We start from the raw sequence: 24771 nt of genomic DNA on the forward strand, positions 1-24771 counted from the left end.
GGGACCATACACTTGTTCATGGCTTAAAGCACAGAACGCGTTTACCTTAGGAGAGTCACGGATATGCTTCACGTGACTATGTCGATTTTCCAACCCCCAGATTCTGACATTATGTCTGTTCACTTTACCCAAAAGATGGAAGGTGGCTTCGTCGATAAACACTAGGAATCCAACAAAATCATCATCGTTTTCCATGAAAGCCTGCAAACTCCAGCAGAAAGAAAGTCGCAGCATTTTGTCCTCTGGTTTTAGGACCTGTATCAACTTTAGTTGGTATGGATGAAATCGCAACCGCTTGCGCAGAATCTTCAATACAGTCGACTTCGGTATTTACAGCTCCCTGCTGACTCTGTTGTTAGATTTTCGCGGACTACATGAGAAAGTTTTACCGACACGCTCAACTGTTTCCTCGTTTACTGGCTGGTGTACGGTTGATTTCCTCTTAAAAATGCATCCCCTTGCCTTAAAATCGGATTACACCACTTGTAAATTGTAGGTCCACTGGTTGGTTCTGCACCAAACCTTGTTCGGAAATGTCGTTGGACACTAAGGCCACTAAGGGAAAATACCAAAAGAGAAAGATTCTATCCAGTGCTATGGATTGAGCCTCAGCGTAGCTTAATGCTTAGAGCGCCCAGTGCGTAGAATTGGGGGTCTCGGGTTCGATCCTCGGCGCTGGAGCTAATTTTTCTCCATTAATAATATTTCTCAAAATGTTTGTGTTATAGAAAATAGTTTTTTTTTTCCAGTCTTGACAATTTCCATTTTAAATATAATATTTCCAAGTCTAAAGGTGTTTTTCATCATTGGTTACACAATATGAATTACGTTTCAGGCCGAAAACCCGTAAAAAAACCTCTATATTATTATTAAATCTGATCGTTGTTCACACTTGAAATTACCAGATTGTCATTCAATTTTGTCAGTAGCGAAAGGAAAGTCTTCTTATTGCAGTTTGTCTTCTTGTTTTAGATTTATAGTTACATTTGTGGATTTAATAAATGCCTTTCCTAACTTTTCTCCGCAAATAAATTAAATATCTGAATTCTTAATAAATATATATATATATATATATATATATATATATATATATATATCAGAATTCTTCAAATCCTTTTTCATACATTAGGCACACTCCTTTTTTTATTTCTTCTAAGTCAGAATTCGAATCCCAGAAAAACAAAGTGGAAACTGTGGATAAAGACAGAATTGCCACCTTTATAACACATCTCTCTGTTATCTATACACAATAAATTGCACTATAAACACATTATATTTATCAGTATAATTGACTGAATTATAAGCGATTAAATAAAATGCAGGGCGCAACATTTTCAATACTTGGGACAAATAATGGATTTCCTCTACCAGGTGGGATCCATTATAAAATCTTTCTTGGTAATCATTGGTCTGACATTCGTCTTACTTACAATTCAGTTCTAAATGTATTATTTTACAAAATATAAGTAATTGTGAATATTCATTTTCGGAATTGTGAATATTCATTTTCAAAATTGTGAATATTCATTTTCTGCCTGATGATCTCATTTTATCCTTTCCGATCTAGGATGTCCTGCCGAACGCTCCGAATAATCAATTTCCGTTGAGAGTATTTTCAACCTTGTACCTATTGTAATTTTCACTTAGTTATTTGAATGAAGAACAAGAAGAAAATATTATATCACTGCTCTTTGAAACTTGTTGAAACACCCTGCAACCAAATACGTGATTACTGTCGAAGAGTTACGAAGGTAAAAGATGTCATTATGAGGGCACAAGCAAACCTCTCCCACAACTAACGAGCGAATTACTTCAAACATACAATAGCATCACACTTTAATCGTGCAATTTTCACAGAAGCTTCTTGACTTCATACCCGAAACTGTCATTAACGCGGAATTCTGCTGTCGTTTCTTTACTGAGAACTGGTTCACCGTGTTCGAAACCAGACAAATACAGTACATATTTTCTAGGTAATGCTGTGCTCCTATTCACCGCAGTAAAATGTCAAGTAATCTACGGCGAATCCTCGGCCTCATCACGCCAAATACCATCTCGCTATCACCAATCCCATTGACGCTAAATAACATAATAGTTGATACAGCGTCGTTAAATAACCAAGTAAAATAAATAAGTGTATATATTAGTAAAATTCTCTTAATTCTTAAGAAAATACTCCCCGCATATAATGTATCAAAATGTTTAATACAGAATGTTTGGCGCAATTTTGCTAATGAAATTTACAGGGGAACTCTATAAGCTGTAAAATTTACGAAACTGATAAGAACAATTATTTAATTTTCTGGAATGAATACATTTGTTTTTGCAAACACTCTTAAGCTGGGCATATGTAGAATTTTGAAGGCAGTCAAAAGTTGCATTTCCTACAGACACAGCCATTAAATTTAAGATGGCTATGCTATAGCGTATTTAAACATAAACAAATGAAAGTAGGTCACAATAGTAATTTTTTGATAGTTGGTAGAACTTCCTGAACTATCTCGCTTTAATGAATTTAATTAATTCTTCTTCTACTTCTTTAAGTAACAAAATTTGTAGTGTCCAAGACCCCTAAACACACATTGAATACATTTTATTTCTGCTTCCTCCACTAAAAATGTGAATATATTTGCTGAGAAAGTCCAGAAAACGATAATAGTAAAACATAACAGCAATAACTGATAAGAAATATAAATAATTTTTAAATATTGTTAGTGGACCTTTTAGCAACACTAACTCAATATTCTTGATAAATTTGGCATCTAATTGGAATTATTTGCAGAAGTTATAAAAATGTTCTATGAAGGTAGGCCTACCTCTCGCTCCGATCATTAAATCCACTACTTTTATACACTCCAAATTCTATTTCTGAGCATATGTAGGGGCATACACATTATAAAATGTAATTATAATAGGAACTCGCATATTCTTTAAAGAAATTCTGCATATAGAGTGTGTGTCAAAATTTTCAATACTGAATGCTTAGTGTATTTGCCTAATCAAATCCACAGGAAAACTCTGTAAGCTGTACAAATTTATTAAAAATAAATTATTATTTTTTGCTAATAAATATTTGTTTCTTGCAATTATGGCGAACTCTTTTATTCGAAAGTGGGAAATAATTATAATTTATATACTCTTAAGAATTTGGCTTGAATAGATCAAATTTGAGTTTCTGTGAGTAGTTTCATTTTGAGTATCGGTATGTCTAGGCCTCAGCAGTCTGGAGAAAGACCACGACTTAGAGGAAGACCAGTAAAGCCAACGGCTGACATACAAGGTGAAATCAATATATTTCCGAACTGCACTTGTATTTATTATGCCGGTAAACATACATGCGCGTGTCACTGAAGATCACTGCTTCTATGCTTGTTGAGTCAGTCTATCAAATAGTGTCACATTGTCTTTAAGAACTGAGCTTCTACAAGTGATTTTGTGCAAATATGTCAAGGACCTATTCTGATTTTTCTTGTAACCTCGCCATATACGCCTTATGACTAGGCTTCTTCTCTGCCTTTCAAGTGATGCATTTAGCATAGATTCCAGGCGTTTTCTTGGTTCTAGATAACTTCTATGTTTCTTATGTCCTGTGTGTTGCCTACATTCAGGACAGTCCGGAAACTTACAGATTGCTCTTTGTACGTCAGGTAAGTGACATGAGATCAGTAAATGAAAACGTTATTGTGAGAGATTTAAGGATCAACAGCAGGAGATGAAGAGGTAGCTTGATGTACCCTACTTCTGCAAGATATATTACAGAGCTGGATATTTCCGTATCTTCCATTGGAAATATGACTGACACGTGTACATTCTGCGTGGCCATTCACTTTAGTAGAGTGAGAAATATAATAACTGCTATATTTTAAAATTGAATGCATTTTTACGGCATGTTGCTATCACTCTACCTGCTAAAATACATTGTTCAAGACAGGTCTCCATTGCCTCTACACTACAAAAGACATCTATATTTCAATTGTGCGACTTGTGTGGCAATACAGATCTTCAATTTGGGGATCTGCTTCTGCATTTCATATAAGAAGAATACAGTTCATGCAAAATCGCTATTTGAGGCTGATGTCTGGTGAATCTTAGTATATTAATAACAAGAACTTGCACGACGATCTCTTTATTCCTGAGGTGATGGAGGTCCCAAGACACAGCTTCATCAGACTGTATCACTCTTTCCTAAACCACATTTTTCATGTTGTTTAGTGTCGATTTTATTATGCTGTTATTTATTTTTTTTTGTAATATGTTAGTATTCTGTTCTTTAACTTTTTGTTAAATTTTAATTGCTTGTATACTTTGTGACCTGGTAGAGTGTAAGAGAAGGCCCTATGGCCTTAACTCTGCCAGTATAAATAAAGAATTATTATTATTATTATTATTATTATTATTATTATTATTATTATTATTATTATGAATCCGATACTTCTAGCCATTGTCACGAATCTACCGCAAGATCCAGCCCATTCATTCATTCATTCATTCATCCATTCATTCATTCATTCATTCATTCATTCAGTTTTCTGCCCAAGGGCAGGTCTTTCAGTGCAAACTCAGTTTTCTCCAATCTTTCCTGTTTTTTGCCTTCCTCTTTGTCTCCTCATATGATTCATAATCTTAATGTCGTCTATCATCTGAGATCTTCTTCTGCCTCGAACTCTTCTCCCGTTCACCATTCCATCCAGTGCATCCTTCAGTAGACAGTTTCTTCTCAGTCACTGACCCAACCAATTTCTTTTCCTCTTCCTGATCAGTTTCAGCATCATTCTTTCTTCACCCATCCTTTCCAACACAGCTTCATTTCTTATTCTCTCTGTCCACCTCACACCTTCCATTCTTCTCCATATCCACATTTCAAATGCTTCTATTCACTTCTCTTCATTTAGACGTAATGTCCATGTTTCTGCTCTATACAATTCCACACTCCATACAAAGCACTTCACTAGTTTCTTCCTTAGTTCTTTTTCCAAATGTCCGCAGGAGTTGCTCCGTTTTCTATTTAAAGCTTCCTTGGCCATTGCTATTCTCCTTTTGACTTCCTGACAGCAGCTCATGTTACTGTTTATAGTACACCCCAAGTATTTGAAGCTCTCCTCTTGCTGTACTGCGTCATTTAGAATTCGCAAGTTTACCTTTTTTATTTTTTTCGTATGGCCATGGTCTTCATTTTGTTTCCATTTATCTTTATTCCACACTGCTCACAGCTATCATTTAGCTCTAGTAGCATATCCCTTAGTATCATCTCCTCTCTGCTAACAACGTCATATCATCAGCGAATCTTATATACTTTATTCTTCCTCCTACTATCACCCCTCCCATGATCTGAAAACAGTTCTTCACTAATTCCTCCAAGTAGATGTTGAACAGGGTAGGTGATAAAGGACATCCTTGACGCACTCCTCTCCCTATTTCACTCCCTTCTGGCATTTCTTCTCCTATCCTGACACTGACTCGTATCATATAAAGATTACTGAACAGCCATCTCTCTTTCCAATCCACACCTATTTATTTAGGATCCCCATCACTTTATTCCAATTCACCATAGAAGACTAAAATGAAAACGGCATAGTGATATGAGACTATAGAGTTCTTTTGGGATTGCCAGTGGACAATACCATAAACAAGTGTAAAGTTATTTTCTTCTTTTTTTTCTGTTCCTGTTATTCACAATTATAATATAGGCCTATGATATGATGTGATGTGATGTGATGTGATGCGATGCGATGCGATGCGATCTGATATGATATGATATGATATGATATGATATGATATGATATGATATGATATGATATGATATGATATGATATGACATGACATGACATGACATGATATGATATGATATGATATGATATGATATGATATGATATGATATGATATCGTCGCCTGAATGCAAGAACTAGGTAACTCGAAATATGCGTTTTTTAGTTACCTCTTATATAGCATAGCAAAAATCGCACAAAATGTAATCCAGGATCTAGGTAACTAATCGAACGATACCAGCGACATCTATTTTCCAATATAACAAATAGGTAAAAGAAAACGAGACATATTCCTTAGTGCAATAAATAAGTAAATAGGCAATGTCACAAAATATGATAAATCAAGTTACCTAGTTCTTGCATTCAGGCGACGATATGATGTGATGTGATGTGATAAATGATAAATGATGTGATTTGATGTGATGTGATGCGATGCGATATATGATATGATATGATATGATATGATGATATGATATGATATGATATGATATGATATGATGTGATGTGATGTGATGTGAGGTGACGTGACGTGACGTGACGTGACGTGACGTGACGTGACGTGACGTGACGTGACGTGACGTGACGTGACGTGACGTGACGTGACGTGACGTGACGTGACGTGACGTGACGTGACGTGACGTGATATGATATGATATGATATGATATGATATGATATGATATGATATGATATGATATGATATGATATGACGGCCGGATAGCTCATTTAATAGAGCAATTGGCTAAGGGCTAGAAGGTACAGGGTTCCATCGTGGGTGATGGCGGAAATTTTTTCGCTGCCAAACTTCCAGAACAGTCCGGGGGTCCGCTCAGTCTTCTGCCAAATTCAATACCGGATCTTTCCCGGAGGTAAAAGGCGATCAAATCGAGCACAATCCCCTCATTCTAGCGCTGAGGTGAAGGAAGCATGGCGTTCTATGCCCATGTTTTCTTTAACGATATTGTATATGTATACAAGTGTAACTGAAGAAGCACAATTAATAATGCATCGGAAAGACTGAACAAAACGTTTAACTTATATCGTAGTGATCAATTTTAGTAATCGATCACCATAGTCCGAAAATACGAAGCCACAACTCGATCTCAATCCATGTTGCAAATCATAACTGTTATTCAAACATTTTCCAAGTACTCGATTATAATCGACGTGAATTCTTAATTGTTTATAATGAAGAAGTTACTGTTAGCAGGTAACTAAGCAAAGCAGAAATTATGGACTTCCTGTACGATTGTAATAAGGATAAAAAGCTAAAAAAAAAAAATGTCATTTCTACGTTCCTAGGAGTGACATCAAAAGATGAATTCTGAGTACAGCTGGTATTTTACCTTCCTCGAAAATAAATTCAGAGATTTATAATGTATGTGAGAACAAAAGGGTCACTTCTTGTGAACGAATAAGTTGTCTTACCAGTACACAAAAGGACGTCATGACTCTGTATTCTGCTTTCGTCAAAATCTGTAACGAAAGTGTTTAAATATCCTAAAAATTACGACACTCGTATTACGTCTTTATTTCGACACTAAATAGTTAAAAAAAATTGAAAGGTTCAGTCATCATCATAATCATCAACTGTTTCCAAGGTTTGATCTCTATGACCAGTTTTGTCCTCAATAGCGTGACAATACAGTGGGACTCCTCGGTTATGCGGTCACCATGAAGCAATGTACATATTTCTGATATGGGATACAATAACAAAGAAAAAATAACGAACATAATTTTAAAAAGCAGATTTTCCCAGGAAAATATCTCAATAGATTAAAATTGTTCTTAAGGAGTCAAATTTCAGAACACGTTCATAGATATAATAATTTGTGATACACCACTAAATATCACCAAAATAGATTTAAATAAAGAATTACAGTATATAAATTCAAACACATAGGCTTCATACACTAAGAAATAAGCACTGGAAAGTTTATGTTTAGCCTGTATTAAGAGTAATATGGCACGTGGACAGCGAAAAAAGAATGGCTGATATAAATAAGTCAGAAATCAAACATCTAAGAACAGTGAAGAAATGTACCAAGGGATGTGCCTATATAAAAAATGTAAACATAAAATACGAATTACTTATTTATAGTGGACATCAGATGGCAGCAATTCCGAAGCGGGTGAAGGAACTAGGGTCCAAATCGAGGCTGACGAGAAGTAGAGAAACGCAAGTAGGAGATAGTTCAGGGAGCAGTGATGAAGGAAGAGGGGAAACAAGGTGAAGAAGCAGTGTGACTTAAGGAAATGGTGTGGAGGGGAAATAAACCGAGAGAAAAGAAACTAAGACCTAAAATAAAGTAGCAGTGAAAAGTGCAAATAGTTAGAGATGTGGAGTGAGGAGAAATGTGCCATACAGGAGGGGGGTCAAGAATTAGAAGTATAGTAATTTTGGTATAACAATGGGTGAGAAGTAAGGTTAGTGGAAGAATTGATGACGGACAAGAAAAAAACTAGTGCAAGAATTGCAACAATAAACTAAAAGAAGTAACGACCTAAATGACTTGTACGAGAGGCATTGTAAAACAGGGAGACAGCACTGTATACTAATAATGTGAAGTGCCGCCTCACTAAAAGGTATATTGCTTAAGAGGTTAGGTGCAGCTTACAGCAGTAAGATTTTGGAAACATTCAACATTTTTTTTCTCCATTACTGTATCTTGCACAATAATGAAAATTGGTATGTTTGAAACACTGTCCTTCTGCTATATAAAAATACTTTTACAATTAAAAAAAATTACATTTTTTCTTTTTTTTTTCAAAATTCAGTTCACTGTGCAGTGATGAAGCGTTTCCCACATAAATAAAAAACTATCCAACATTCTGTGATGAATTGTTTCTGTGTGTATTGATACATGTCATATCAACAATATGATGCAAGATCACTCCTCTACTTTTGATAGATTGTCTGATGAAAAATAAATTCGTTTTAAAAATGGTCAAATATCAGTATTTTTTTCTAACAGAAAATAAAAAAAGTATTATTTATTAAGGAATGTAGTTGAAAGAAGAGCATGATATTGTAAACTTGAGTTTCAGTAATAAAATAAAAGAGAGAGAACATGAAAAAGTTAACAAGTTTATGAGTTATGAGGGAAAAGCTTCAGCACTGCACAGTGAACTGCCATCATTTTTAATTTTGAAAAAAAAAAATATAAGTAATTTCTTTTAAATCGTAAAAATATTTTTTTTTTTCGTATAGCAGAAGGACAATATTTTATACATACCAATTTTCTTTATTGTACAAGATACAGTAATGGAGGAAAAATTGTTGAATATTTCCAAAAATGTTACTGTTGTAAGCTGTACCTAACCCCTTAAAGACCTTTTCCCTAGGATGAAAGAACTTACGATAGAAATACGCTTAAGAAATAGACAGGTCATCATAACAGCTGCATAGCAATCAGTCAGAATATTAGAGCAAAGTGACGTTGTGGAGGGCATTTGTCATTTGGCGACAAGTACGTGTTACTGGAGGATTACTTTAAGAGCTGTAGGCCTAAGTATGTGAATAAGTAAGTTCTTGATCTTAATTAAAGTGTTGTCACTAATTTTCAAATATTCCATGCATATACAGTAGAGTATTGATCCTTTTCATATATTAAGTTTTAGGAGTATCGATCATTAAACTATTGACTTTTATCTCATTAGCCAGAACTCCAAAGAAATGCTTGATATCTTCTGCAGTTGGGATAGCAAGATAAGATAACATAAGAATTTTAGTCACTCTCATTACCTGCTTTTAGCGTCTCTGATTCAAATTTTGTAACGTTTTGTTATGGTAGGCGTACACTTCGCGTTCACAGCAGTGAAAATAACACTTGAAGAGTCACATTGACGCTAATTCCCTTCATAAATATGCTCACCCCTTCACATTAGATATCGACAGGTGATTTATGTTTCCCCAGAAAATTATCCCCAACAGGATCACACTCCACGCGGAGTGGGCCGGCGTGCACACAATTTATGACGTCGCTGCACGGCTGTCAGTGTGGCTGCCGGCACACAGGCGCAGCATGCCCTATATAACGTGTGTTGTCGCAGGCCCTCTCAGTTCTCAGCTGACATGGACCGCGCCAACGCAGCCTCCCTGCTTCTACTGCTGCTGGGTGTCGGCACCACATGGAGTCTGCTGCTGCTACGAGGTAATACAGGTTAGGAGTTTGATGTCAGGCACGGGCAAAGATCCGTAACGTCTTCATAAAATCAATTATCCCATAGCTGTATTTTGTTATTTTCCTCAGGGAAATTCTTAAGCTTAATTTGTGTGGAAATTATGGTATGAAGGATGTAGGACCATCCAACACTTCCCAGCCACGTATCGGCTCTGTAATCAGGGGAGAAGGAGAAATGGAACTTATCAGTTATATCCATTACCAGGAACTATGCATGGATGGATTGATGGGCTGATAGGTGGATGGACTGAAGGATTAATAGGTTGATGGTCTGATAGGTTGATAGATGGTTGATTTGATCGATTGATAGGTATATGGGTGGATTCATGAGTTGATGGATTAGTGGCTCGATAAGTGGATAGATTGATGGGTTCATAGGTGAATGATTTAATGGATTAATAGGTGGATGACTTGATGGGTTAATAGGTGGATGATTTGATTGGTTAATAGGTGGATGATTTGATGGGTTAATAGTTGGATGATTTGATGGGTTAATAGGTGGATGATTTGATGGATTAATAGGTGGATGATTTGATGGGTTAATAGGTGGATGATTTGATCGGTTAATAGGTGGATGATTTGATGGATTAATAGGTGGATGATTTGATGGGTTAATAGGTGGATAGATGAGTTCATGAGTTGATGGATTAATGGTTCGATATGTGGATGGGTTGATGGGTTAATAGATGGATGATTTGATGGGTTAATAGGTGGATGATTTGATGGATTAATAGGTGGATGGATGAGATCATGAGTTGATGGATTAATGGTTCGATATGTGGATGGGTTGCTGGGTTAATAGGTGGATGTTTTGATGGGTTAACAGGTGGATGGATGAGTTCATGAGTTGCTGGATTAATGGCTCGATAAGTGGATGGGTTGATGGGTTAATAGGAGGTTGGGTTGATGGGTTAAGAGATGGATGATTTGATGGGTTAATAGGTGGATTATTTGATGGGTTAATAGGTGGATGATTTGATGGGTTAATAGGTGGATGGATGGGTTCATGAGTTGATGGATTAATGGTTCGATAGGTGGGTGAGTTGATGGGTTAATAGGTGCATGAATTGATGGGTTAATAGGTGTATGGATTATTTCATGAGTTGATGGATTAATGGCTCGATAAGTGGATGGTTGATGAGTTAATAGGTAGATGATTTGATGAGTTAGTAGGTAGATGGATAAATAGGTTCCTGGTGGATTAATCGGTTAATGGATGGATGAGTTCATGGTTTGACGAATTAATGACTCGATAAGTGGATGGGTTGATTGGTGGATGATTTGATGAGTTAGTAGGTGGATGGATGGGTTCATGAGTTCATGGATTAGTGGTTTGGTGGATGGGTTGATAGGTGGATTGATGGGTTAATGGATTAATGGCTTGATAGACAGATGGGTTGTTGGGTGAATGAACTGGTGGATTAAATATGAATGGATGAGTTAATGGATATGTTGATTGGTGAATAGATGGGTTGATTGGTAGGTAAATTGACAGACGGGCGGGCAAGGGAGACAAACAGATAGAGACGGGTGTATGGATGGAGAGCAAACGGGTGGACGGATTGACGGACAGACATGGATGAAACAAAAAAAGTTCTCATTTTCTTCTTACCCTGCTGATGGAGCCGACATGTATCTCCGAAACGATACCTTCTTTTGTTCCGGACATTTCTTCCGTTCGCCAATCCTTCTAGTGCGTTCTTCAGTAAGCAGTTTCTTCTTTTCCAGTGACCCAGCCAATTCCTTTTTTTCTTCCTGATCAGTTTCAGCATTATTCTTTCTTCACCCACTCTTCCTACCATAGCTTTCGTGTTTACTTTGCCTGTCCATTTCATACGCTTCATTCTCGTCCATAACCCATTTAAGTCTCAAATAATACTTAAACTAGACTGGTTTGTAGGCGGAAGCGGATAGTTACAATTATGTCATCAATGACCACAGTAACCGTTGTCCACCAAGCTATTTTCAATCATTTCACGCAAAGATTAATGAGTCTGATATATGTGGCTGACTTCGAGTAAAATGAAAAGATGGTTGAAGACATAAATGATTATAAATTAATATTACAAGAAGACTATGTAGTGGCTGAGTAAGATCACGTAAATTTCGTCAGCTTGTACTGAAACCGGACACTCTCACAGCAAGCAGCTCCATTCTAATTCGATAACATACAAAAAAGAAGGCCCACAAGGCATATCTCTTCAAAAATCCACTTCAAAGCAATAATAATAATAAATTTAGCTTCCCTTATGAAAAGGTTGCCAGATTTGACAAAGCGTATTACATATAATTTGGAAACACACTTAAAAGGTAAAATGATACACATTAGAAACGGTTAGGGAATCAGATATGCAAAATGTCAGAAAAATGTATACCTAAGTAGAGTTTGTGCTCATTTGCAGTTAAGAAAGGGGGGATATTATCAGATAGGTTAGAATGATTTGAATGCCGCGAGAAAAATAATAATACGGAGTGATTGGCATTGATATCTAAATCACAACAGCCATCGGTTAAGATAACTTGAAATTTGCATTATCACTCCCATACAAATGATTTCTCAATATCTGAATCGATCCTTTGAGGGCACTAATGGCTATTTCCTTCACAATGCTGTGTGTTAGGCCCAGGTTTTTACATTTGTTGGCAAAGAAGGAGGGTATGGTACCTCGTGCTCCCACCATCAGACCTATTACATCAATATGGGACAGGCTATATTTATCTTTATAGAACGGGATTGTTGGTTCATAGATCCGTTTCTTTTCACTGTCCACCTCATGCGGTTGATCTGCATGTGTCTCAAATCTGATGGTGGGATCGAGAATGTATGCCGACTTGTTCTTAATGGCCATGATATCAATTCGCCGAACACTTCCTTGTGTGGCTAGTCCCTGCACCTCTTGATGGACTGTAAACCCTACTTCCTTCTGTGCCTCGGCCAGCATAGAACGGACAGCATGGTGACGGATGTTGCGAAGGACCTCACTATAGGGGCAGAAGCCAAGGATATGGGGAAGAGTTTCAATCTCGCTGAGACAGCGCCTACAGCGGGTACCATCCCGACTTCTACCAGGTACAGCTCGGACCGGAGCGACATAGCTTCCATTCCGAGAGGGTTAGACCTTTGTGATTTCTTATCCAGCTGTTTGCTGGGGGGAACTCTTTGTTAAGAATCACTCCTTTACCCTTTTGTTGCAATGTACACCAATTTTCAAATTCTTTGTCTCTTAAAGCGTCTCTAACTTTTCGAGAGTCCACAAAATTTTCACGATTATTTAAAAAAGAATTAGCAGGAGTTAATTTAAGGCTCCTTAAACATGTTTTACTCTCCTCAATAAGGTCCCTAGTGGAAGTAATGTAAGGATCATTAGTTTTGTGTAATACCCTTAAGCCGTTAATGTGTTGTAGCGTGGATTCCCAGCGTACCCTAAAAAGACCAAGACCTTTATATTTACGATGTGTATATATCATAGAATCGGGTGTGTCAGCTGGTAGTTGCAAAATTTCTTTAAGAGTGCTTTTAATAATTTTATCAGCGTTATCTAAAAAAGTATTGGGTATTGTTTTCAAGGGCATTGTCTGAAATGTGTAGATTAATGATGGGCAAATTGAGGAATTCAATATACAAAACTTTTGATCAGGATGTAATAAAGGCGACGAAATTAGCAAATCTAATCTAGTTTTCAGGTCGTTTAAAACGGTTTGGGAATCGAATATACAAACGTCAGAAAAATTAACATCTAAGTAGCGTACATGCTCATTTGCAGTTAAGCATGTAACAGTAGTGTCATCAGAAATGTTTAGTTGATTTGGATGCAATTTACCGCGAGAAATATTAATAGCTACAGATTTACTTACATTTATATCTAAACCAATAGCTTTGAAACGATCAATAGCCATCCTTGTGAGTTCTAAAGCAGAGTTTTTGTTTTTAGCTATGATAACAGTATCATCTGCAAAACCAAGTACAGTAATAGGTTTTAAACCTAAAACAAGCAGCGATCGAGTCTTCTGACAATTCATTAAGGATGTGGTCAGTACATAGATTGTATAATGCGGGTGAAAGGGGCGATCCTTGGATAACTCCTTTTCGTAAATCTATGGGATTAGTTTTTTTATGATTGATTTCTACTCTAGTGGAATTATTTAGTTGAAGATTCAAAATTAACGTTTTCAACAAGCTTGGAATAAGCAAGCTATCTAATGTGTTTGATAGGTGCAAGTGCCCGATATTATCGAATGCCTTATTAATGTCAAGGAAAACGAGAGTTGCATCACATTTTTTAGATTTTGCGGACATTAAAATGGACCTGAGAAGGGATGTATTAACTATTGTTCCTGGAGAATGTGTAAATCCCCTCTGATGAGGATTGAATTTTATGTATTCTCGAAGGCGTTTATCGAGGACGCGTTCAATTACCCTACGTAACACGGAACAAATAGTAATTGGTCTCCAGTTTTTAAAGTCATTTTCGTCGCCAGATTTATAAATGAGAACACTTCTTGCGGTCTGGAAGCATGGAGGTACGTGACCAGTCTGGAGCATTCTTGTAGCTATGGAGAAGATGATCACATGGTAACAACCGGTCTTCATTTGTTAATTCAAGCAATACGATTACCTTGTACACGTTGCTAGGGTATATAATGATGATAAAAACTGATTTAATATGCGAGAAGAGAAGTTTCTTTTTCGTTTACTCGTAATTACTAGACCCAATATAATTTTCCAAGAGTCAATTCGGCTTGAGGCCGTAAAACACCCAACAGATGAGAGTTGAATCCAGCCTGAACAGACATTTTTATGGCTGCAATTTCTGACCTGACAAATTCTTGACTTCTCCTTGAATTTTTGGGTTGTCTCTTCAGAAATATTAAAGTAACGATTATTATTATTATTATTATTATTATTATTATTATTATTATTATTATTATTACACAATAAATAATTTATTCTTTCCTTATACTATGCCTGATTCCCTTTGCACTCGAAACTTGAATATTCATCTGCAGCCTAGGATTCTGTTACAACTGAATCGGCTAGATTATAAAGTATCCAACGCAAATTTATATTTCTAGTAACGATTACGAAGCACCAGTCACGAGTACGAATCATGAGTCATGTATAAATCTCGTGTCACGAGTACTAGTCATGGGTACGAGTGACGAGTGACTCGTCAAATTTACGAATAACAAATCATAAGTAAGAATCACTTGTCACGAATAAGCTATGAGTCCGTGAGTACGACCCACGAGTCGTAATTACGAATCGCGTGACATGGATATGTATCAATCGTGAGCACGAGTGTCTCGTCATAAGTACGAATCACGAGTCACGAGTACGAGTACCAGTCGTGAGTACGACTGACGAGTGACTGGTCAACTGTATGAATATCGAATCATAAGTAAGAATCACTTGTCACGAATACGCGTATGAGTCCGTGAATACGACTCACGAGTCGTAATTACGAATCGCGTGACACGGATATGAGTATCAATCGTGAGCACGAGTGTCTCGTCATAAGTACGAATCACGAGTCATGAGTACGAGTACCAGTCGTGAGTATCAGTGGCTTGTCAGAAGTACGAATCACGAGTCGTAAATATGAATCGCTTGTCAAGAATACGAGTATGAGTTCGTGAGTACGAGTCGCGAGTCATAAGTAAGAATCATGTGTCACGAATACGAGTACCAATCGTGAGCACGAGTGACTCGTTACAAGTATACGAATCACGTGCAACAAGAATACCAGTTTTGAGTACGAGTGACTAATCACAAGTACGAGTTTCGATTACGAATCATGAGACTCGAGTACGAGTTTCAACCGTGAGTACCAGTATAAGTACCAGTCACGAATACAAGTTACTGGTCACAAGTATGAGAAAGAGTTGCGAGTATAAATCATGAGTCACAAGTACGAATTAAACGTACGAGCTACAAGTAGGCCTATGTCCTGGCGCACTTTTAGATTGATTGTCCTTACAAGCAGAAACACAAATCTCTTCATCGGGGCTGCAGAACTGGAAATTTTACAGTTCTCTGTCAATACCAATGTTATCTCATTCGTCCCTGAAAAGTCTCTTGTAGTTTTACGATTGCGCAGTAAGTGAATCTATATAATGGTGACTAACGGACACATTTTGTAAATTCCCCAGAGATATGCAGAACACGAGCAAAATGTAAAAAGTGAATCACGCGTCATTGGAGCAGTATGAACGGAATTCCCTCCGACGACATACCACGCGTGAGTTGCATGCTTATTCTTTCATTGATGTCTCCCGTTAAGGTCAACGCGAAAAATAGAGACAAACAGCTTACTGAAAAGTATGACGGTACTGAGACTCTGCAATTGAGGAACCATATTTAGCCTTGCTTCAAGTCCTCCATTGTGGCAGAAATCCAAAAGATCCGACTTAGATTCCCGGCGGAAAAGTTTCTTGATTTTGACGAAGGAATAACTATAAAAATATAAACGTGTTTCATACGCTATTTTTGTACGACAGCATTATAAAACAATTAATAAGGAAATAACATATCAAATTTGTAATGATGGGTAGTTTGTTATCATGGTCTATGAAGAATGAGTTGCTATGACAGCAGTTACGTATAGAAATATCATTGCACGGAAAATCATTTAATAATACAGTATTAATTGAATCGCTTCATAAAGAAAGTGCATCAGTCCAGTTTAGCTAAGTTGTGGGAAATGAAGAAAAACTGTCCGGACCGATGCCCCTTCCTTTACAAAACGCTCACATTCCGACGGACTTTTTTTTGTTTTATTTTTCTAAAAATATATTTATGTTAAATCTATTTATCAATAATTGATTATTTAAAATAGGACCTTATATATATATATAATTACAATATCACGATGAAAGAAATGTTGAACTGGTTTCTTTTCTTGATAAAATGATGTGTTGAACATTCAATATGAGAAATTCAATGTTAACTCAATTTCGAAAAAAAATGTGACTGATGCCCTTTCTTTATGAAGCGATTCAATTATAGCCTACACCTGTAGAGTAACGTTAGCGCGTCTGGCCGCGAAACCCGGGTCGATTCCCGGTCGGGGCAAGTTACCTGATTGAGGTTTTTTCCGGAGTTTTCCCTCAACCCAATATGAGCAAATGCTGGGTAACTTTCGGTGCTGGAACCCGGACTCATTTCACCGGCATTATCACTTTCATCTCAGACGCTAAATAACCTAAGATGTTGATAAAGCGTCGTAAAATAACCTACTTAAAAAGTATTAATTATATGACACAAGCTAAATCGTCATAACAGAAGTCATTACGTTTTAGTTGGCGTGGTAATACTTTACGGCTCTGGTAAAATAATGTGGTATACCTAGTCTATTGTGCACGATTTTTACCAACAATGAAGACTATTTATAATTCTGGTGTACAGAAAATATATTTTATACGTTATTCAACGGATATCAGGGAATCAAGACTCGACTACAATTTTTTTTAAAAGTTCCAGCAACTTTAAATGTGTTCAGACTTTTGAATAACCCTGTACGTATAAGCAGTTATGCTTTTGCGCAGGCTGTTTTCCTTGAAGCGCACAAAGAGTAGCAACGGTCATAGCAGTGGGTTAATAACTGGCGGTTTAAAGGCACAGACAGAATCACAGCGTTTCACGTATTATTTTTCCACGTTTCAATATTAAGACACTTGAGATAAATAATTTTATGTAGGTCTATAGCTTAAAGGATAACCTTCTTAGCAATTCACTCTGACTCAACGGTCACTGACTATATGGCAACTTCTTTCTTTAGACATGCATCCTGATAGTGCTGTATTTTCAAAATTGTCTCTCAATAATCTCTTGCTATTATCTAACATTATTTGAAATATATTAACATTCTATGTATTTTAGTTTAATTCTGCTACACAGTTTGTATTTCATTGTTTAATTAATAGTTCATAGTATTTTACCCTTTAATTCATAAGTAACTCTTGTAAACATTAACTTCTAAGTCAAGTTGTATTCTTTGTAGCTTGTAAGTTCATACATATGTATGTACACATTTTGCTGGTTGAGTGGAAGAGAAGACCTTACGGCCTTAACTCTGCCAGCTAAAATAAATCATTATTATTATTATTATTATTATTATTATTATTATTATTATTATATGACGGAAAAGTACGCTTACGCCAGTGTAAGAGATGACTTTGGTGACACGTATACAATTCTTGGAGGACTTGTTTTAAAAGCGCCTTAATAATAAATGTATTGCTTTCAGTGTCTTGTTATTATTTATTGTTCTATAATAAGCCCACGGGAAAGGAACTGGCCACCCTATCATTTTATCTCCTGGCTTATTTCCCTCATGGATGATGCCTCATTGGTGCCACTTATGAGGTTCAAACATGTCTTTGCACAGTTCACTAAACAACAATAGGCTCACATGCTTCACATATTATGTTTTATTTATCCAATGAAATGCACAAAACCAATTTCTATCACCAGAAAATATCAAGACTTTTATTCCCTATTTTTGTCTATTATGTTACTGGTAATGTTCTCTCTTAAATTCCAAACAAATTTTGAAGAGTGAACTATTTCTCTCATCCATTTCGTCAAACTACCGTTAATTTTAATTTGATTACTGTCTTCGGTCTCGAGACAGTCATTCCCTCATAATCTTCTAACTTTAAGATTTATACAATTTAAATATATACAGAGTGGTGAATTTGAACACACAGAATAGGGATTTTAATGCTAAACCTTACATTCTTGTTTAGTCAACTGTTCGAAGACAGGTCTGAACCTCACAAGCGATACCTAACAGCCATAACTTATGAGACAACTAAGCCAGAAGATAATGAGGTAAGGTGGCCAGTTCCTTTCCCCCTCCATTGCATACATCGCCGATTAGGAACATATATACATACAATTGTTCTTCCTCTGACCCATATCGTCAAGTGAGATGGACTGGCTGATAATAAATGTAGCCTAAATGTCAGCAGAATCTCAATCAGAGGGAAAAATTTATATATTAGTATTTAGTATTTATTTACTCTCTACCAGAGGGTTACAACTACAATATTAAGAAATACAATTAAAATTATAATTACAATTAATATTAAATTTACAATTACAATATAAAAATTAAAGTACAAATTAAACGTAAAATATTTATTTATTTACTTATTTATTTATTTATTTATTTATTTATTTATTTATTTATTTATTTATTTATTTATTTATTTATTTATTTATTTATTTATTTATTTATTTATTTATTTCTACTGACACAGTTCAGGCCATAAGGCCTTTTCTTCAACTCAACCAGTATAAGAACAATAGCAAATATAAAAATGACAGCAACACAGGAGCAATATCAATAATAATAATAATAATAATAATAATAATAATAATAATAATAATAATAATATCAAAATTAAGGCAAGTTTAGTTACATGTCATTCTAAGTGTCAAACAATATTACCACAATTGGATTATTAGTTCGTCTAACTTTATACAAGGAAAAGTTATTACAGTTTTAGTAGAGAAAAATTCTGCGTTTATTTGTTCTATTAAATTAATATTTTGTTTACGAGTGTGTTGGAATTCATAAAATTTGACAAGTTATAATCAGCTTTATGAAAAATGTTATTTACACTTTGGATAAATGCAGTTATGTGTTTAAAACAAAATAATTTCGGATCCAGTCAGACGTGATAAATCATAAATAGAAAACAAATCGATGCGCTATCATAATGAATTCATTTTTATTACAGATTAATAATGAAAATAATGTTTTACATATTTCATCGTAAATTACAATAAGTGTTCAAATAAACCTTCATTTATTGTCAATAATATAAGACCATGTAAACTTGACTGGGTGCCGGTCTTATTGGATATTCATCACTAAATATCTCCCATACTCTCACATCATAATACCACAGTCTAGTACCGGTATATACAGTCACGAAGCTTGAGTTTATGAGAGTACTAGGAACAATAGACTATGCAGGTACTATTTCGTATTGTCTGTAATGAGGCGATAGTAGCGATCCTAGTGGTTAGCAACTGTCTATAGATGCACATTTACTACGTATTGAGCTTCGTGACTGTATATACTAGACTGTGATAATACCATTTAATAATTTTAATTTTTTCTTTCGTGCAACACATTTTCTCGAATTAATAAATAACTATAAATAACAACAGTTTTGCAGTGAATTATTTGTAATGATCCAACGCCAACTATGAATTGGCATGCATCAAAAATCGGTGCAGTTTCAGTGGCAAATAGTGTATGTGTGTATGTATGTATGTTGTATGTATGTATGTATGTATGTTTTACTTGGTTATTTAACGACGCTGTATCAACTACGAGGTTATTTAGCGTCGCTGGAACTGGTGATAGCGATAAGATATTTGGCGAGATGAGGCCGAGGATTCGCCATAGATTACTTGATATTTGCCTTACGGTTGTGGAAAACCTCGGAAAAATCCAACCAGGTAATCAGCCCAAGCGGGAATCGAACCCGCGCCCAAGCGCAACTCCGGATCGGCAGGCAAGCGCCTTAGCCTACCGAGCTACGCCGGTGGCTGTATGTATGTATGTATGTATGTATGTATGTATGTATGTATGTATGTATGTATGTATGTATGTATGTACACTGAAAATGGGTATAGTCTACTCCCGGTGGTACTGGTATATAGTATATAATAACATTATAATAACTACATCTACTAAGTAATAAAATAACATTAACAAAATAAACAAAAGTTAAGCCTAAATAAAAGTATCCCTAAACAAAAGTAAACTTAATTAAAAGTAAACATAATTCTGTTAATCCAACCATTGCCAACTTAAGTAAGTAATTACAAGTGGCCTTAATTAATTACATGTCAACTTTAATTTCGTGTCAATCTTAAATAATTGCATTGCATCTACATTACTTTTAAACCTCCCTATGGTAGGACAGTACAAAGATAATAATTTCATTAATATAATAATGATAATAATAATATATCACAAGGTATTTTTCAATATGTTTTTAGGTTTATTTACACTCATAGAAGGGTCAGTAAAGGCAATTGTAGGAAACTTGTTCCAGTCCACTACTGCACAATTCAGGAAGGAAAATTTTCATACGTCCGTTCTTTGATTCGGGCACTTTACTTTAAAGCATGTTCTTCTCTCCCATAATACGCAGGTTTATGTTCACTATTGGTCTTGTATATCAAAATTAATCTCTCTCTTTTTTCCTCCTACTTTTCAACATTTTCCACCCAATTCTTTAACTTTATCTTCGCCATGCGCTTTTCCGAAATTTAACATACTTGGTCGCCTTTCTCTGTATTCTCTCGAGAGAATATATCTGTAGGCTCTATTATTTTTTTTCAATTTATTATATTATCCTGAGGAAAAATATTACTTTTGATGGTATGAATGGACGAAGAATTTTCTATCTACAAAAACTGTAATAACTTTTACTTATATACTAATTAGGAGAACTCATATTTCAACATATAAATTAAAGCAATGAAATTCCTCTTGTACTCATTCTTAATCAACACCCGGTATACGCTTGGCGATGCGAAACAAAGAAACTCAGTTTTAATTAAAGCAACTTTGCTTTTCATTCTTTCTCTTTCGTGACTCAAGATTTATACTCCGCAGACATTTCAGACCTAGGATACTGCAAATTGACTGTCGACTCCAGCATCAAAGCAAGTTTTTTTTTTTAACCATGCAGGCCTATACATATCCCCCCATATAAAGCATAGAGGGAAGTAAATGCTATGGTTGCAATGCAGGCGTGTGGGCTGTAGTCACAAAAACTCGTCCAGATTCCAGAGAAGCGCCTTATTGGGCGTTTTCCTTTTATGCCTCACGGATTCCAATCCTAGAGGAGATACCCGGAATTATCTCCAGGTGGCGCGCCATTTGCGCCCACGCATAACTTACAAAATGTTCTTGAACTCAACTACGTGACTATGTACGAATGCATAGATGATAATTACCATGCAGTTCTGAAACCCATCAATTGTTGGTCGATCAAAGCCCACTCCAGAAGGTAGGAGGCCAGGACGATGTCCTTTTGTTACGAATTCATTTCAAGACTCGTGGTTATGGAAATGGCAACATTCTTTTATTTTCGAGATCCGCGATTATGAAAAGACGTCGTTCTTTTGTTTGTTTTGAATTCAATGTCAGAATCCGAGTGACGTCGCTCTTCTGTTTGTTATGAATTGAAGACTGAATGTCAAGGACTGTGGTCAAGGTCCGTAACATCACAAAGGTGGCATTCGTAAGTGTGATTTACAAAAATTCGTAGAATGTGGAGGCAATATTTTAACACATCACAGGGCATTACGAATTACATTTAAAGTGATTTCAGCCTGTATGCTAAGCTAATTATCATTCTTCTTTCGAAATCCCATTATGAACGATCTTCATGTTTTATATCTCGCAATACTTCATAACGGAAATTAAATGCAATGGAGCTCTGATATTAAGAAAAAAGTTACGTTTCAAGGGAAGAATGACAAGCAAATATCTCCATATTCAAGGAAACTTATAAATGAAAACAAACTTATTACACCAGAGAATACAACTTAATTCAATTCACGTTATCGGATTGATGGTTGGTGCAAGAGGGAAGACAATTAAGCAGTTTGTGAACTTCTGTAAAGAATCATTCAATATTGACAAGTCAGTTATGAAGAGTACTTCTCTCCTTGCACTGAAATACTCCATTCATATCCTGCGGAACCATTTATACACATCTTAACCGCTTACATTGATTTAATGGCTGACTTTTCTTTTTCGTTATACGTACTTGACTATTATTTCTTTGTACGTTATACTTTGTTTGTAAAGGCAGCCCTCAGTTGGGAGAAGTAAAATAAATAATGCAATAATGTAATGAATTAAGATATTAAAATTATTTTGCTCATGTATCAGTTCAACAGTGGAGTGTAAGAATCTGTTGAATTTTAACCAATCACAGCCATCCTTCAATGTAATATTGTTGATTTTTAGTGTCAATCTTGCCGCTTTATGATTCACAATACAATTGTTTCCTGCTTGGTAGGTCATGTAAATATTTGGAAGGCACGTGAAGTCGTAATATGTCCATACAAATAAATGACGAACGCCATAACCTAACTCAATAAACTCAGGAATAATTAATCAGCATCAATTTTCTGAGCATCAAGTAAGCTCAATAAATTTATTTTTTTAGGAAATGTATCTTCTGTAAATTTCCATCTTTTGATTGAAACGTCTACATTCAATCTACAGAGAAAAAAAATTGTAACGTTTTGACACGACAAGTTTACTCTTACATTACTCATAGTACCACGGAAACAAGTGTAAGATGAACTTCGTGTCTTGTTGTTTTCCACGCGTCTCGCTATATTCTCTTTTTAATGTAGCTACCTCGCCAGTCTTGCAGATTAGGTTCTTCTTCACAGTCCCAAATGGCCTTGCAAGGACGCTCGATCGTTTACCTTTTAATTGTTTCTCCTCCCATTTCCTCTTCTATCATCATCATCATCATATTGTTCCATTATCTAATTATTGAATAGGGTGTACTAATTGTGCCCGTAATATTATTTACTATTTAAATCCTTACTTACCTAACCTAAACATTACATAGAACAAGTAGTTTCATGTAATCTAAAACATTTCATGAATCCCGTGTGAATTTCATTGAATTCATAATAAAACGAAAATATTCATTATTACATTGTGTATGTCATCCATATGTAGTTAAAATTACAGTAGTTAACAATAGATTGCTCTGGTCGTATTTGCAAATAAATACTTTGTCCTTATTTATGAATGAATTAAGCCATCACAACGAATGAAATATGATACGATTAAGTATATAGCAAATATCTTGTCAAGTAATGCCATCTTTATTTTGTCAATAATTAATTATTTATTATTCTATTAGCGAAATAGTCTTAAATAACACGCAAGGTTTTCATTTCCTTTGGATAAATCAACAATCTCTCGATTCGCTCAACTTCGACAATCGAAGCAAAATGTATTATAGACAGGATTATAGTGATTTTTCTAGTTGTCACGTTTAATTTTCCTTCGCCAACTTTGTTTCGAATTTTGGTACTGACAAATACTACAATGGCAGTTATTCTCTAACTCTTATGTTCACATCATCGTTTGCCTTTGATGAAACTGCCAACAGTCATGAAACGAAAGTTACTAGCTAGTGTAATTTGAAATTTGAACGCAATTAATAATAATAATAATAATAATAATAATAATAATAATAATAATAATAATAATGTATGAATAATTAATAAATAAACAGTATAGGCTACATTTTAAAATGGTATTCGGTTTTCAAAGTTCGTACTAATCATTTCATGTGGCCAAAGAAAATAAAATTTTAGGTTAGATCTCATGAATCATAAATTGTTTAGTGAAACCAATGAATTTCATGTTGCTAGACAAAATAATTTTAATATCAAATAAAGTAGTAGGGCCTACTAATCATTTCATGTGGTCAAAGAAAATAAAATTTTAGATTAGATCTCATGAATCACAAATTGTTTAGTGAAATCAATGAATTTCATGTTGCTATACAAAATAATATTTTAATATCAAATAAATGAACAATACTGGTTATTATTATTATTATTATTATTATTATTATTATTATTATTATTATTATTATTATTATTATTACTATTATTATTATTATTGTTTCAGTACATAGCATTATGTATTTACCTGCTTCAATAATAATAATAATAATAATAATAATAATAATAATAATAATATCTGGTAAGTTGGCAACACTAAAGAGACGGCCATATTATTAGCTT

General features: G+C 35.2%; 1 protein-coding gene across 1 annotated transcript in view; it reads left to right on the plus strand.

The window, feature by feature from the left end:
• The first annotated feature begins 9778 nt into the window (after positions 1-9778).
• The window catches only part of LOC138695623 (invertebrate-type lysozyme 6-like), a 28568-nt gene continuing 13575 nt past the window's right edge, over positions 9779-24771 (plus strand). The window contains exon 1 of the mRNA XM_069819816.1: positions 9779-9917. Within this exon, the coding sequence (XP_069675917.1) occupies positions 9839-9917 (79 nt within the window). The 5' untranslated portion in view covers positions 9779-9838. The remainder of the gene's footprint in view (positions 9918-24771) is intronic.

The sequence above is a fragment of the Periplaneta americana genome, chromosome 1 (assembly GCF_040183065.1).
Source record: "Periplaneta americana isolate PAMFEO1 chromosome 1, P.americana_PAMFEO1_priV1, whole genome shotgun sequence".
Classification (NCBI taxonomy): domain Eukaryota; kingdom Metazoa; phylum Arthropoda; class Insecta; order Blattodea; family Blattidae; genus Periplaneta; species Periplaneta americana.